Source organism: Protopterus annectens, chromosome 3.part1 (assembly GCF_019279795.1).
Source record: "Protopterus annectens isolate FY-2018-M chromosome 3.part1, PAN1.0, whole genome shotgun sequence".
In the NCBI taxonomy this organism is placed as follows: domain Eukaryota; kingdom Metazoa; phylum Chordata; order Ceratodontiformes; family Protopteridae; genus Protopterus; species Protopterus annectens.
This window is the reverse complement of record NC_056732.1, coordinates 1,904,453,322-1,904,470,788: the sequence shown is the minus strand read 5'-3', so window position 1 is coordinate 1,904,470,788 and position 17,467 is coordinate 1,904,453,322. Positions and strand designations below refer to the sequence as shown.

The window sequence follows — 17,467 nt, the reverse complement described above, 5'->3', positions numbered from 1 at the left end:
ACAAGACACTTAACTCCTTGGCTGCAAGCTGGAAGTCTGAGTGTCTGGGACTCAGGCATTTGTTGTAGATTAATTTCAGCATGATGCTTTTCAAAGCCATATTGTAATGTGTCCAGGCTGCATGCAAATATTTCAGTACTGGCCACTAAATTCTGGTAGAAACATGTACTTTGTCCGCGCATGCACTCCTTGGTTCTGCAAAAGCAGCATGCCCTGTGAGAGTCTCCAACATCTTTGAAAGCCAAGATTGTCTTTGGCACCAGTGTCCAAAGGTTGACCCCTTTGAAGCTTTCTATGTGCCATTGTAGGGGTGTCATGCCCTGACTGATTTTTGCCTTCTAACTCCTCCCTGCTGGACTTACTGAATGCTGTTTGTTCACAAATTTGTGTGTCACTCAGGTTACTAGGCCTGGCCTATGCAGTTGGAGGTACAGCAGTGAGGGTGCTCACAATCTGTATTCACAGTGTAGCCTGTGTGTTTCCTGTGGTGCTTAGGATACATCTATATTACTGACTGTGAAAGGTGTTAGTAGTTCTGCCTCACCTTCATAGACAGTACATGCATCATCAATGCTAGTGAATGCTGATGTGGATTTACTTTCATGCCCCACACTAGTGCCTTAAAGGTAAAAACAAGCTTTAAGTATTATCTGCATACATATTTTATTATATATAAACCTAATTAATATTTAATCCACCTATAGGGGTATGCCAGTATGTCCCTGCATCATGTAAGGGACTTGAAATATACTTAGTATTAAGTATGTTAATTCTGTTATTGCACAGGTTCACAGTACTGAAATACAGACATTACATACATACCTGAGATGTTCATATCTGAACTGTGTGTCAAGAATCTGTCTGCTATACTGCCTACGACAATTAATTTATCTACAGGAAGCTTCTACAATTACTTTAAATATTATGCCATGTACTTTTCAGACAGGCTTGCATACCTCTTTTGGAGGCACTTCAAATGCAATCTCTACTGGAATCTTCATCCTTATGACTCCCAAGTGAAAGAAGAAATTTTTCAGTGTCATTTAGGGTCATTGCTGATGACCCAGCATTTTCTCTGACAGCCTCAATGGTTTTTGCCTTTTTTTTGGCTTTATATATCATATCAGATACCCTTCTCCGACAGGCCTTAATAGTTCGTTCTGGGCCCCCAGCTGTATTCACATTGTTTACCACAGTCTGCCAAATACGGTTTTTATCTTCTTGATTAACAGTTCTTCCAAACATTTCTCTGTAATGACATCGAACAGCATTCAGCAAAATTTTATTCTCTGCAGGTGAAAACTTATCTTGCCTCTTGGGATGAGCAGACATCTAAAAAAAACAAACAACAAAAGCAAAACAAAACTAAAATGAAATAGACAGTAATGCATTACATGTATGCCTTGGCATTCATTTACATATTGTCATTACTGTTCAAAACAGTTGCATAAGGTTAATAATTTGCCGTTTATTTTATTTCTTTATTTTGAGTTTAATGCTTACAAACTAATCAGTTACAACAAAATTATGAGAACAGTATAAAAGAAAGTAAAACTTGCTATTTTACACATCTAAACAAAAAAAAAAAAAAACTCCACTCCCTAGAAGCCCTCTTCATCCTAGAGAATGCTGATATCTGTGTGGTCACTGAGACATGGTTTAAAGCCACAGAGAACACACTGACATTGCAAGGTTTATAAGGCCTTCTACAAATTTAGACCAGCTACTACACAGATAGGGACTAAAAGTGGAGGTGTCTTTATTTTACGTCAAAAATAAATATACTTCAAGGCTGGTCAAACAGAACAAAGCACTTGAGCTTCTACACGTTCAAATCACATAGGCAAAATCCAATACCACTTCCTTTCAAACTATAGCTCTCCCTCTATAACCCAGAAAACCCATACGACACATGTAAACGTATTGGAAACACCCACCATCCAACCTAATACCATATACATGGGAGAGTGTAATTACCTCACTATTAACTGGGAATCATGTATGACACCACATGTAGAGGCACAGAGATTCCTGGATTTTGAAAACACAAACTCCCTCGAACTGACCGTCAGTACACCAACCAGGGTTGCAAATATACTGGACCTGGTCCTCATTACTATGGGAGAGTGCTGCACATCTCCTAGGGTAGTATCTTCTCTGGTAACATCAGACCACAAAAATGGTCTCCTTTGAAGTAAAAATAAAATCTGGAACTCCAGCTAACTCTGGAATATTCAGAATGTACAATAAGGCTAACTTCTTACTATTAAGTGATAACCTGGCAAAATTTCAAACCCCCATAAACCCTGAGAACACTGCTGCCTATGCAGAATTACTTAAGGAAACCCTACACATGCATGTTAATATCTGCACTGAGGCAACAATACCCACCAGGAAGAAGCATTAACTCTAAAAATAAGCCACCCTGTTGGAATCACAACATCAATAGGCTGTAAAACAGAAGGAAGAAAATCATGGCAAAAATTAGAAGGTGCAGCACTGAGCAGGATAAAGCCAAATTATGGGTACGTTTGGCGTCCTAGGTAAGAAGAACCACAACACATTCTTTAGCTATGACATCTTGCTTCTTGCAACAATCAGACATCTCAAAGATCTGCAACCTCAAAGGCAATACACAGTTATCTGCAGAGCTCATTGTAAATGGAGCCACCTACACTGAGCCAAAATATGTAGCAAACCTACTGGCAGACAAATTCAGCTCCAACTTTAACCTTTGCTCCCCCTCAACCTTCCCTCATGTAATACCATCAAATATAACTCTCCCTTCTATCACTGGGAAATGGGTCCTCAATACTCTCTTTAAGGCCAAGAACACTGCATTAATAGGCCCAGACAATATCCAAGGATGCCTTCTAAATAGCATGAAACATGACCTATCAGGGCCTCTGGAATTACTATTCTAACTGCAGCCTCCAAACAGGCTTCATGCATCATGAATGGAGAACAGCAACAGGAATCCCTCTGCACAAAGGTGGACAATCTACAGACCCTGGATACTACAGACTCGTAAGTCTCACTAGTCTCATTTGCAAAGCCATGGAAAGAATTACCATGGAAATGATCAGTAATGATATGGGAAACCAGATACTGAACCCAACCCAGTTTGGTTTTGTCAACTGCAGGTCATGTCTGCTCAACCTGGTGGATTTCTTTGAGAAGGTCACCAAAGCAATGGATAAGGGCAAAATGGTTCACATTGCCTACCATGACCTGGCCATGGCATTTAACACAATACCCCACCCAGGCAAAGTTGACAAAATCAAGCGGTTTGGTATAAACCCTTAAGTTATCAAGTGATTAGCCAGCTGTCGCACAGACAGGACCCACAAAATTAGAATTGGGGAGTCCACCTGTATAAACAGGCCTGTCACAAGCAATGTCCCTCAGATATTAGTCCTGGGACAACTCCTTTTTGGCATTTACTTCTCTGAAGTCAAGGCCAATGTCAATGGCCTCTGGATGACTAAATTTGTAGGTGATTGCAAATTAGGTGCTGTCACTGAATCCCCACTGACACAAATATTCTCCAGGAGGGGCTGATACAGACAAACAACTGGTGTCAGAGCCCTGGACTAAAACTAAATGCCAAGTAATGCATAACAATATCCTTTGGGAAGTCATCCACCCCTGGTAACTATCATATTGACAACACACCCCTTAGAGTTGACCCAATAGTCAGGGACTTGTTGACACACACACAGGCAGTAATCGAGCTTTTGACCATCATGTGTCTACCGTAGTGAGGAAATCATTCTGTGTTGTGCAACTTATAAACAAAGGTATGACATCTAGGTCCAAGGAAGTCATTGTTCCACCATATTCGGCATTCATCAGATCTATCATTGAGTACAAACAATGCCCCCTTGGGTAACACCTAACCAGGCATATCCAACAACTGGAACGTCCACAGAGGTTCCTCACTAAAAGAATACAGGGCATAAGTAACATGTCCTATGCAGACTGCCTCAAAGCCCTATCTCTGTATTCTGTCTCCTACAAGCTGTTGAGGGGAGCTCTATGAATGGCATACAAAGCATTGTCAGACCCCACTCTGGTGGACGTCTTGTGTATCTGCAAAACAAACATTACCAGAGTTACCTGTTCTAAAGACTTAAACCTTGACTGTGATATAAATAGGACCTGCTAGAGAGACAGGTATGTATCCCAAGGGTCTACTTGAAAAGACCGAAAAACCACTTACCCGAATACAAAAAGACCGAGACGACAACACCAAATCTTCATTTAAATGACTCCTCACATAACCGACAATTTACCCAGGGAAAGGAGGCAGCTGGCCAACATTTGGAAGTTTGCCCTTTTCCCCACTATAGTGCGATCTCGGAGTTGGTATAATTAGTTAGAGGGGCATGGGGAGTGCAACCCCCCCCACATTGGGGTGGGTGGGTGGATGACCCCCCCCCACACACACACACACACACACTTGTATAGGTTCGAAGTACTTCTGTGTGGCTTCTTGTGATTGTTAGCTAACCACCTCCTTTCCCTCAGTACGATGTTGTGTGGAGTTGGTTAACTGATGATTTAGTGTTTTCATCTCGGTCATCTCGTCTTCAGGTATGTGGGTTTTTGTTTATTTGAAGTAGACCCATATCCCCAATACTACCCATTCTCTGAAACAGGCTCCCCATTCATGTGAAGCAGAGTTCCTCGCTAACTCAATTTAAGTATAACTTGGACAACTGGATGGGGAACAGGAAATTCATCCCTGGTTTTGCACCTATATGAACACAGGCAGCCTGTAAATTGTTAATTTCCCAGGTCTCTGGTTGTAAATGTTTACTCTCCCAAGCCCCTGCTTAAACTTTTCAAGGGTAGCAGAACATGTCAGGAATTTGGGATGCATGACTAGGCTTAAAAAGGCCCTTGTGGTCATTAGCTTAGTATGTGAACCTATGCAAATTTACTTGGATGAAATGTCATGAAAGAAAAATTCAAATAATAGTATCAGAAACTATAGTTATGTACTTACCAAAACAACAGATCCCTGTTCTCTGCTTTTTGTCCAGTTCAACACATGGGTTGTCAGATTCAACTGTATCCAACCTCGGCACCAATTCTAAAGCTTCTTCGGTTCCAGTGCTCTGACTCTTCTCCCATCCTTAGTTCTACGTACTTCACCCTCATACCTCAGATCAAGTCTGCCCCCACCTTACACAAATGACTTATAACATTGCAAATATAAGAATAATAGCAACTAAGATAAAACAAGAGAAGAGAAAGGAACAGAAGGACTGTACCCAGACAGAAAGTTACGTAGCAACCACCCGGTCAACCCAAAACATGTGTCAATTTAAGAAGAGGTATGAGGAATGGAGGTTGAATTGGATGGAAATCAAACAACATGCATCTATCATTGTGTTAAGTATACAACTTTCATACCCAATGTTGTCTATTTTCATCTGATTCAACATATGGGACCAATTTCCAAGCTGACTATCTGGGTGGTATCAAGAAAGAACATTCCTGAGGATGGTGGAACCAAAACAAGTATTTTCTGTCATCTAGACTGTACATCCAATTTATAATGAGACAGAAAAGTATGGACTGTGGTTATAATGAGATGCAAAAGTATGGATTGTGGACCAAGTCGCATAAATGTTAATGGAAAGCCCTATGGAAAAGGCTATGGAGATAAATACTGCTTTAATGGAATGAGCTTTAGGCTTACACTGTAGAGACAAATTATTTTTGTTATAGAAAGAGGAAATGCAGTTTGACAACAATCTTGAAAGGGTAACTTATCAACAGCTTTACCTAACATTGGCTTTAAAAAAGCAATAGACAACTGATCAGAATTCCTGCCTGAATTGTTTTGTTCTATGAAGACAGAATCTGAGTTCACGATGAACATCTAACGTGTAGAATGTATTTGCCTTTGTATGAGTGCCTGGGAAAAAATACTGGCATGTCTATTGAATGATTTAAGTTTACTTTGGATGCCACCTTACAAAGAAAGAATGCATGAGTTTTAAGAGAAATTCTGTCATTGTGGAACATCAGATAGTGATGTATGTACGAAAGTGCCTGTAATTCCGAAATCCATCTAACTGATGTGACTGCTACCAGAAAAAGAAGTTATGTCCTTACCATAATGTTCAATCTGTGTTGTTGATCTTCATTCATTCTTGATAGATGGACTGGTTTCTGACTTCTCGGAACTGACTCGGCCATTATATAGCTCACACCAGCCAAAAAGTCTTGAACTAAGGCTCTACCCACAATGCCATTCTCCCCATTACCTCAGATCGAGTTTGCAAGCTAGTGTAGGAAAAATAGAAACCCTGTCTAAGGTATAACCCTATAATCTCCCAGGGCCAGGTCCAATCCTCCAGAAGTCTTTCGGAGGAGGCTGGAATGTCGAGAATGAATAACGATCGACAACACAGATGGAACATTTGATAAGACAACTTTTGATACTGGTTTACCCAATCCAATTCCTGAAAAAGATACAGATAATTGGTCCAATTTTCTAGAAGATTTTGTTCTGTCCAAGTAAAAACATAATTGTCTGTAGACATCCAGCAGATGTAAACACTATTCTCCTTTGTTTGAGAAGTTTGGAAAGAAGACTGGCAAGTCTATGGACTGGTTTATATTAGATTCTGATATCAACTTGGGGAGGAAGGTCAGGTCGATTCTGAGTGACACTCACTCTTTGTGAAAAATTGTATAAGGATGTTGCACGGATAAAGCTTGCAATTTGGAAATCCAACTGGCAGACGTGATAGCCACTAGGAAGAGAGTTTTCCAAGGCAAAAACTTGAGGTCGCAAGTAGCTGCTGGTTCAAAGGGTTGTCGAACTAGGCATTGTAAGACTAAGGTCAAATCCCAAGGTGCTATAGGGTCTTTGAATGGTGGTTTTAAATGTAAGGTGCCTTTTAGAAAAAGCTTGCATCCACGGTGACACTTTAGGGAATGATCATCAAATCCATTATGAAGGTTAGAAACAGTGGCTAACTGAAACCTTAATTGTGGAAGTGTAAGCTCTTGCTTCAAATAAGGTCACTAAATATTCCAAGACCTTATCAGCTGGAGCTGAAAAGGGGTCTATGTTGTTCATACAGGCCCAAATCGAAAATCTTCTCCATTTGCTATGGTAAAGTTTTTTGCTGGACGGTTTATGAGAAGCCAGAAGAATCTTTTGTACTGAAAAGGGTACGTTATTTTGCCTGGCAATTACTGGACTTGGAGATACCAAGCCATTAGCTTGAGATTTTGGAGATTGGGATGCACCAGGCCCTGAGAGTGAGACAGCAAGTCCGGAGCTGGGTTTTGAATCCAAGTGCGGTGAACCAGATGAGGGCAAAGAAAGGGGAACTAGATGTGGCAGAGCCAAAAGGGTGCAATGAGAATCACTTTGCTTCTCAACCTTTAAGCTTTCTTCAAAAACTGGGGAATCAGTGGAGTTGGGGAAAAGGCATAAAGAAGTCCCAGGAGCTAATCGAGGAGAAGACTGTCCCTCGGGGACTCCCCACAAGGGGGAATTAGGGCAAAGTAGCTGCTGCATTTGTTCTTTATCAGAGAGGCAAACAGATCACAGCAATGCTGGCCCCAATGACGAAAGATCTTCATCTCTATGTTGTGCTTGAAAGACCACTCATGAGGCAGGAGAATGCATCTGCTCAATTTGTCTGCAATCACGTTGAAGTTTCCCGGGATATGCATTTTTATCAGAAAGCGGTTGGAAGCGATAGCCCATTGACAAATTCTGACAGCTTCACGAAATAGAGGATAGGATCTAGTTTCCCCCTGCTTGTTGATGTACCAGACCTACATGTTGTCTAATTGGATTGCAACTGTCCCCAAAGGAAGGACAGACTGGAATGCTTGCAACGCTAAAAGCACTGCCTTCAATTCTAGGATATTTATATGTAACTTGGCCTCTTGTGGGGACCAAGTGCCTTGAAAAGTCTTTTCCAGATAATGCCTCCCCCCACCATCTGGGAAGCATCAGTCGTCACTTTGGCTTTGGGTGGAGAGGAAGAAAAAGTGCAACCCCATAGATTTTCTTCAGGCTTCATCCACCAAGCTAGATCCTTTTTGCAGCAATTTGTTATCAGGATTAGATGGGACATTGCATGCATTACAATCAACCACTGCAATGCCAAAAGCCATTGCAAAACCTCATGTGATACCTTGCTAGGGGTACTAAGATTATAGTTGCTGCTATGGTTCCTAGAGTCTGAAGCACCAGACGAGCAGGAACTTTGTGTTGGGAAATGACTGCTTGAACTTGCAACCTTAGCTTTATCAACCTGTGGAGGGGAAGGGAGGATACACAGGAAATTGTATTTAGTCTTGCCCCAGTAAACTCTAAGTCCTGTGAAGAAGTCAGTTGTGACTTTTCCATGCTGATTGAAATGCCTAGCACCTCATTGAGATGCAGTACAAAGTCTGTGGTCCACACCAGTGGATGTCTGGAGGGGGTGGTGAGGAGCCAGTCATCCAGATATGGAAATACTCAGAATCCTCATAGTCTTAAGTGAGCTGTTATGACTGCCGTGCATCTGGTGAACACCCTGGGGGCTGTGGTGAGGCCAAAGGGTAGTGCTTGGAAATGGTAATGTCTGGCTCCTAGCTCCTAGCTGGAAGCAGAGATATCTTCTGAGGGCTTGTCCATCTTTATGTGGTAATACGCTTCCTGAAGATCTATTTAAGCACATCCAATCATTCTTCTCCAGGAAAGGAAGGATAGACTGAACTGTGACCATATGGAATTTTATTGTACAAACTTGTTCACTAAGCTGAGATCTAGACCTGGTCTCCAGTCCCGTCTTTTTTGGCACTAAAAAGAATCTCAAGTAAAATCTGGATCCTATTTGGTCTTGTGTAACTTCTTGGATGACCCTTTTGTGGAGCAGCTTTTGAATTTCTACTGCTGCTGAATCTCTCTGGGTGGAACATTAGGGAATTTGCTTTTGAAACATTGGTAAAAGACTGAAGGGGATATGGTAACCTCTGGTGATAATTCTCTGCACCCAGGTATCTGAGGCTATTGAAAGCCAGGCTGAAAGGTGCAGGGAAATTCTTCCCTTAACTGCTTCCAGAGGTAAGCAATCACACCTCTATCCAGGAGCGCTGGTAGAGTTCTCCAGAGAAGAATCTCTGGAGCACTGATTACGTGGACCCCTTCTGCCATGGTGAGGACATATTCCAATAGAGTTCCCCCTCTGCCCCAGGGGAAGTATTCACCACATGTGTCATGAAAAGGCCCCTGGGATTTCTTGAACTACATTTTCCCACTCATCTGATTCCTAGAATAGGATCGTTGAGCAGTAGAAAAATGAACGCCCACAGCAGAAAGGGTCTTTCTGTCTTTTTCACACCTGGCTAGTGTGCCTCTAACTTTCAGGCCAAACAAAGAGGAACCGTCAACAGGAGTGTTGATGAAGGAAGACTTGAAGGGTTCCGCAAAGTCACACAAGCACATCCAGGCATGTCGCCTTATGGCAATGCCTGAACCCGCTGCTCTAGATGTCCCTTCGGCTGCATGAGCTGTATGGACAAGTTTGAAATAGACTCCAGGGTGGCAAACTGTGAGTCAACCTTATCTCATATCTCATGAGATACAGCTCTAGCAAGGGTGTTTGAAAGCTCAGTTATCAGGTCCCTTTGGAGTCTAGTAAAATGTGCTAAGAATTTCAAAGACCTAATAGTGAAAGTCGATGATGCAAAAACCCACTAACCAAATCTGTCCATCATCCTAGACTCTCTGTTAGGAGGATGGACAGTAGAACTCTCCTCAGTGAGTTCCTTCTTGGTGGCTGCCACCACCATAATGGCATCCACTGCTAGACCCTTTGTCTAATGGGGATGATCTGGGGCTGTTAAAATTTTATCTGGTCTCTGGGGAATGCAACCAAGAGCCTTCCATGCCCACTGAACAATCAGCTTAATTAGATCATCAGTGGGTGGGGTCAGCCAGGAAGAAGATGGGTGGGCATGAAAAGCTTGCAAGAACACAGATTCCTCAGAGGATGGGTTTGAGGGCTTCCAATCACCAATATGTTTCAGGATTTTCAGGATGTCTCCAAAGGAGACATCTTCAGGGGGTGACTGGGGGAACCTTCCCCTTAACTGTAATCTATGTCTTCCCTAACTGATTCTTCTGGAGAATCTAGATGCTTCCTCTTGCAAGTCCCCTTATGGGGTGGTTTCTCAGGGGAGGTTCTGAGGAAGACACCAAAGAGGAAACACACTGAACAGGGATGTCTTGCAGCTCTTGTGCCTGCTGCCCAGACATAGTAGATTGAGACAGCTGCGAGCCAGAGGACAGGAAAATATGACAGTCCAATGAAGAAGGAGCCAGCTGAGAGCCTGCTTAGGCTAAAGCTCTCTCCATGATCTGGCCCACCTGAAGAGGGATGGGAGCCTGGCACTGAGAAAGACAACCTTGGAACCGGGGTCACACCCTGCTCCAATGAGCCATCCTCCAGAACAGGAGCTGGGGGAGGGTTCGGAATCACCATGGTCCCTAGAGCCAAAGAAGGTGCTGTAGACACAGATGGAACTGTACAGTGGGTCTCGGAACCAACAGCTAAACCCCAGTCCCCGCTGTACAATAGAGCCAATGGTGCCGAATACAACAAAGATGACCCCGGTACCGAGGTAAGGTCCATAGTCAGCACTGAAGCAGCTGGTACTGGCAGTGAAGTGTAGGGTTTCACGCCTGGGACAGAGATTGAAAGAGGATAACCTGGTGGAGTCCTTGGAGAATAAGCCTTGGTTCCAGAAGGGAGAGAAATCTGTGTAGGTGCAGGAGACCCCAGGCCACCAAAAGCAGGTCCACCAATCTGACAAAGTCCACTTCAGACAGACTTCTGGAAGAAAGGATCAATACTCCCAAGGGAGACTCTGGTCTATCAACAAAGGGGCTGGGGAGTTGACTGAAAAATGTGTCAACAGACGGGAAATATTCAGTCCTTGGAGGTATAAATGTTTCAACTTTCGGCACCGTCTGTTGCTGTGCAGAATGGGAAGCCAGAACTGAATGAGAGGAGAGTGAAGCTGGTGCAGAAGATATTGTTGGTGCCAAAGAGGTTGTTGGCACTGAAGCAGTGGTTGGTGCTGAAGTAGTCAGTATTGGTGCAGTAATCATTGGTACTGAGGGAGACTGAACAGCTGTTGGTGCCAAAGTTACTTTTTCAGTCAATTTAGATAGTTTCACTCTCGGTTCCATAGAACCAGACAGAACCAGCAACTTATGAGATTTCACATGATGTGCTAATGGTGAGGTTGGCACAGAATGGCTTCTCTTTTTTGAATCAGGTTTTGAAGATTTAGATGTCTCAGGCTTAGATAGGGCTTCTTCAAATGAACATTTTAACAAGCCTTTCAGAATGAGCTTATTTCGTTTCTCTGCAAGTGTACGGGCACTGAAGACCTAACAAATCTTACAAGTGATATCTAGATGGGGTGCACCCAAACAGTACATGCAAGAAAGAAGCCCATCAGAATTGGGTAATTTTCTACCACAATCCTGACATTGTTTGAAACCTCATGGCCCTTTTTGTTTTTCTGTCACGTCTAATCACACTCGTACGCACACAAACAGATAATAAGGGAAAAGGGTTACTTATTTATATATATATACATATATATATATATACATATATATATATACATATATATATATATAAATATATATATATATATACATATATATATATATATATATATATATATATATATATATATATATATATATATATATATATATATATATATATATATATATATATATATATATATATATATATATATATATATATATATATATATATACACATATATACATATACATACATATATATATATATATATATATATATATATATGTATATATATATATATATATATATATATATATATATATATATATATACACACACAAATATATATATATATATATATATAATTTATTTATTTATTTTACATTTGTTAACCGGGTTAGACTGGCTGAGCTTTTGGCTCATTTTCAGCAGAGACCTGGGGAGAAAAGCTCCTCAAGACTAGAAAACAATTTATTAAATTTTAGTAACATAGTAGTAACAATCAGCTATAGGATCTTACAAGCAGAGACCTGGAGAGAAAAAAAGCTCCTCAGGCAATTCAATTATACAGAGTATTAACAAACTGGCAGACAAGTATGTGAGCTGTTACAAACAAAGTTTTAAACAATTAGCAGAAGAAAATGTGACTAGTTACAAATATTATTTAAGCTGCTTAGAGCAAAATGAGTTAATAGTTAGGCAGATGTTTATTTAAAGTGGGTAGGATCTAGTTGTATAGGAGTTTGGAAACAAGAAAGGAAAGTAAGAATGGCTAGTAGGGGAGGTAGAGTCTAGGAGCCAGACTAGACAGGTAGGTTGTTTTGAGGCTGTAAGAATTAAGAGTGGGTGGAGATAGAGGAAGGGAAGAGGTAGAAGAGGCATGGGAATAGTGTTAGAGATACATTAAGAGTGAGGTGGTGAAAGGATGGTGGTTTCAGGGTGACTGGCTACAGAATATATATATAAATATAGATATATTAAAGAAAAGCTCTACCAACAATGGTATAGCAGTATTACCTAAAAAGGTAAGAAGAGGAAAAGAAATATACCAAAGATGGTATCCAAAGATTACCAAAGGTAGAAAGGGGAGAAAAGCAAGATACCAATGATGGTAATGAGAAATACCATTAGGTAAAGAGGTGGGCAGGATAAAATGGAAAGCACTCACACACCCAGAAAAAATATAGAAAAGTATCAAACAATGATATAGTTATGTTTTTAGCAAAAAAGATTGCTAGAAATACATTAATTAAAAGCACTTAGCTGAGAGTATCAGCTAATGAGTCTAATTTTCAGAGGGGCAAATGAGATCTGAGGTAATGGGGAGAAGGGCATTGTGGGTAGAGTCTTAGCTCTAGAGTTTTTGGCTGGCGCGAGCTATATAATGGCTGAGTCGGTTCTGAGAGGTCTGAACCGAACCCATCTGTCAAGAATGAATGAAGACTGACATCTCTCTCAACTTTCTGATTTAAAAGCCTGCATTTGCACTTGTTTCCCACTTTTCCTGTGACTAGTCTAGTCCAGATATAGATTTGGTTTATCCAGGACTGTTTATAAGCTCCTGAGCCCCCCAAGCCTTTCTGCATTGGAGGGAAGCCTTCTAGCTTATCAGTGGGAGTGGTAAGCATTAGGTAGCCTATCTACCACATAAAGAGTGGTTTCTGGCCCACAGATTGTATATATTGGCTGTTTGGGCAGTTTTTCCATCTCTCTCAACTTTCTGATTTAAAAGTCCGCATTTGCACTTGTTTCCCCCCTTTCCTGTAACTAGTCTAGTCCAGATACAGATTTGTTGTGTCCAAGACTGTAAGTTTCTGAGCCCCCCAAGCCTTTCTGTGCCAGAGGGAAGTCTTCTAGCTTATCAGTGGAAGTGGTAAGCACTAGGTAGCCTATCTACCACAAGAAGAGTGGTTCATGTCCCAGAAATTGTAGTTTATTGGCTGTTTGGACAGTTTTTCCATCTCTCTCAACTTTCTAGTTTAAAAGCCCATGTTTGTGCTTGTTTTCCACCTTTCCTGCAACTAGTCTAGTCCAGATACAGACCTGCTGTATCCAGGACTGTATGTAAGCTTCTGAGTGGTGCCAAAGTCTGCTCTTCAATTTTTCCCTTAGATCGACTAGTTCTCTCCTCTCCTGTACTTATACTAGCTGATAGTCTAGCACTTTACCAGACTTCTTGTAGCAATTATTGTAGCACACAAAAGTGCTATCAGCACTAAACGTTCTACAAGGAAACAGATCCAGTACTTATTATCAATGCCCACCCCTCCAGACATGTCTAAAGGTCAGTTCCCTGTGCTTTCTCCTATTAACCTGGTGAACTTGGGCTTCCTGAGGCAATGTAGCAACTGCCTCACGTACACTGACAACCCTCTCCCCTTGCCTTCCAACACTCAGACTTGCGAGATGCGCACTTATATATCCAAATTGGAAGCCACGCACTCTCCAGCCAAAACCGGAGTAGCTGGTCAAGAGGAGAAGGTCAACACTTGCACCACACCACATGGAACACATAGCCATCCAGAACACACACCAGCACTGCCGTCACATAAAAACACAAACCATACACCCACCTTCGCAGAGGTTCTCAATAAAAACTACCCAAGCAGCAGACACCTCCAAGACAGAAACGCACTCGACCACCACAACACAACACTAATCATGAGACACATAACGCTCCTAAACAGTGTGCACTCAATCAAAGCCCCCTAAGGCAAAACAGCATGCCCAACACACTAGTCATAGGTGACTTGATAGTGATGCACACTGATGTCCCACTCACTAGGTTGATTAAGGAGAAAGTAACAGTTAGCTGCCTGTCAGGTGCCAGGATCTGCCACATAATGCACGCACTCAAGTCCCTCAATAACAGGTACAAATATGACTCTGTCATTGTACATGTGGGTGTGAGTGACCTGAGATGTACCTCCCTGGACTACATGAAAAGAGACATGGAGGAGCTCTCGGATTATGTAGCCCAGGTGGGCATGACTCTAGCCCTGAGCAGCATCTTACCATCACCCAGAATGATACTACAGTACAAGCAGAAAAAGATTGATTTCAACAATTGGCTAAGTTTCTGGTGTCATTCTAAGGGGCTCCAGTATCTGTTTGCCTGGGATAACATGATTGACAGACCTCGATGCTTTGCCAGAGATGGCCTGCATCTGTCACCCCTGGGCTTCCGGATACTGGCCAAGGCTCTTGCAACCCCTATACTGCCTTTTTCAGGTGGCGTTCCAAAGATCAAATTACCAAGTAACAGCTACAAACAAATGCAATCTGAGGGTCATGCGGCTCAAAGCTAGAAGTCTAAATCTCATAATGCACTCGCTCAAAGCACTCCTTAAAATGGAGAACATCAACATTTGTGCTGTAATAGAGACCTGGTTCATGGCAGCAGAAAGCACCCCTGCACTACCAGGCTATAACTCATTCCACACCTTGCGGCTCCAGAACTTGGACCAAAGCTCCAAAAGAGGTGGTGTTTCCATATTCATAAAAGATGCACACACCTCCAGACTGGTAGCCAATGTAATGCATCAGAGATACTTCAGGTGCAGATAACATTGGGTAAGACAGCGATTCAGGTCGTAGGCTGCTTTTGGTCCCCAACCAAGTCTCAAGACACTCAGTCCATGTTCCTAAGCACCCTAGAGAATATTAGGGTCTAATCTAATACTCGCTTTCTAGGCGACCTCAGCTACTCCTCCATTAACTGGGTAAACTACTCCTGTACCAATACAGTTGCCCAAAGTTTCCTGGACCAGCTCATTCTTACCCCCACTACAGGTAGCAACATCCTTGACCTGGTCATTACTAAAATGGGTGACCGTTGCTCCACACCACTAGTCAGCTCCTCCCTGGTTAAATCCGACCACTAACTAATCACCTTGGAAAACCATATCCTCCCACCCCACAAAGGTAACCACCATGAAAAACCTCTCCAAAGCTAACTTTGGGCTCCTAAAAACAGAGGTGGCTAATAGCTGTGTTTCATATGCTTAGTCAAACACTCTGCTTATGCTATGCTGTCATAACAAGGCCAAAATATGCATATCCATAGCTAGTGGGGTTTGGCTTTATTGGCCTGAAATTGTCCAATAAAACGACTTCAAATGTAAAAGTCATGGGAAATCAGAATTGTCATATAGCTGAAACACCTGATGTTCATAAGGGTCATTTGCATATATCCCATGTGCTTCTGTTACAGGAGGTTTGGGAGGTCACTCATTGGAAGTTCTAGCTTGGCTGGAGTTTTCATTTAGTTTTGTCCACTCAGGAATCATAGAAAAACTCATTAAGCTTGGCATCAACCCCTATATCATAAGGTAGGTTGCAAACTGGCTCACAGATAGAACCCACAGTGTGAAAGTAGCTGACTCCAAGTCAGACTGCTGACTAGTCACGAGTGGAGTCCCACAGGGTTCGGTCCTGGATCCTCTCCTGTTTGGTATCTACTTCTCTGAAGTCTAGGCCAACACAAAGGGACTCTGGCTGAGAAAGTTCGCAGACAATTGCAAGTTGGGAGCTATTATTAACTCCCCAAGTGATGTTGACATCCTACAGAATGGCCTCTCTGAGACCAATGACTGGTGTCAGAACCATAGCCTTAAGCTCAATCCCCAAAAATGTGACATCATTCATTTGGGAAAAACCCAGTTCCCATGAATTACCACATTGATGGTAGTCCACTGAACACAGAAGGCGTTATAAGAGATCTGGGAACACAGGTTGACACCAAAAATCTCTTTTGATCACCACATTGCCACTGTGGTCAGAAGTCCTTCTATGTAGCACATCAAATTACTAAGGGCATTGCATCCAGGAAGAAAGAGGTCATTGTCTCCCTCTACTCTTCCCTCATTAGGCCAATCATCGACTACAATGCCCCATTTGGCATGTACCAAACTAGACACCTGCAACAACTGGAGAGGCTGCAAAAGTACCTCCACAAAGAGGATCCTAGGCCTTAAACACTTGTCCTAGATACGATCTCTGCCTGACTTACAAAGCCAGCTCTGTTAAGAATGCTGCATCTAAAGAAATCCCAATCCCTCCACACCACACGCTCCAGAGACCTCAACCTCATTACCACGACTAACAGAACATGCTGGAGGGATAGGTTCATAACCCAGAGACTGCCCATGCTATGGAGCAGACTTCCCATACATGTCAAGCAGAGCACCTCGCTGACCCTCTTCAAGAGAAATATTGATGAGTGGATGGGAAACAGAAAATTCACCCTGGGGATAACTCCAGTAGCTCAACTTAACAGAGGCACTGGGAACTAAGGTGGGTGGCACTATGCCAGGGTAATCCTATGGCTAGGCTTGTAAAGGCCCCAGGGCCATTAGCCTCGTACACACCTGTGAACCTATGAACTGTTTATTAGATCAGGAACTTTAGATGTACTGTGGCTGCAGGTTCAAAATGGGGTTGTGTTACAGCCTGAACTGTAATGGTGATATCCCAAGGGGAAACTAGGCCTCTGATGGGAGGGTGTAAAAGAAAATTTCTTCTCAAAAAGGCTTTAGAAATCTTTAGGGAAGTTATAGAAATGTCATTATAGCCAATGTGGAAGTTTGATATAGTTGCCCTTTGAAATTTTGATGGTGGACTAACTGGAGCCAGAGTCAAAAAGTTCAGATACAAATTCTGAGATGGACTGGAGAGGTGCTAAGAAAGTAACTGTACTGGGAAGCCTGGCATCTCTGCCAAAACTGAATAAATTATGTGGTTAGCTTCATGGACTTCTGGTCTGCAGGAGGCAGTCTGGACATATGAGTCAGAAGATCTGGATACTGACCAACATCCATGGTAGATGTACTGGCAGATGCCACAGAAAGGGGAACCATGTTTGTCAGGGCCAG

The 17,467-nt window shown here is 42.3% G+C and overlaps 1 protein-coding gene across 1 annotated transcript in view; it reads right to left on the bottom strand.

The window, feature by feature from the left end:
- The window catches only part of LOC122798817, a 3,666,270-nt gene that overhangs the window by 102,933 nt on the left and 3,545,870 nt on the right, over positions 1–17,467 (bottom strand). Inside the window, exon 23 of the mRNA XM_044067940.1 lies at positions 957–1,332. Within this exon, the coding sequence (XP_043923875.1) occupies positions 973–1,332 (360 nt within the window). The 3' untranslated portion in view covers positions 957–972. The remainder of the gene's footprint in view (positions 1–956; positions 1,333–17,467) is intronic.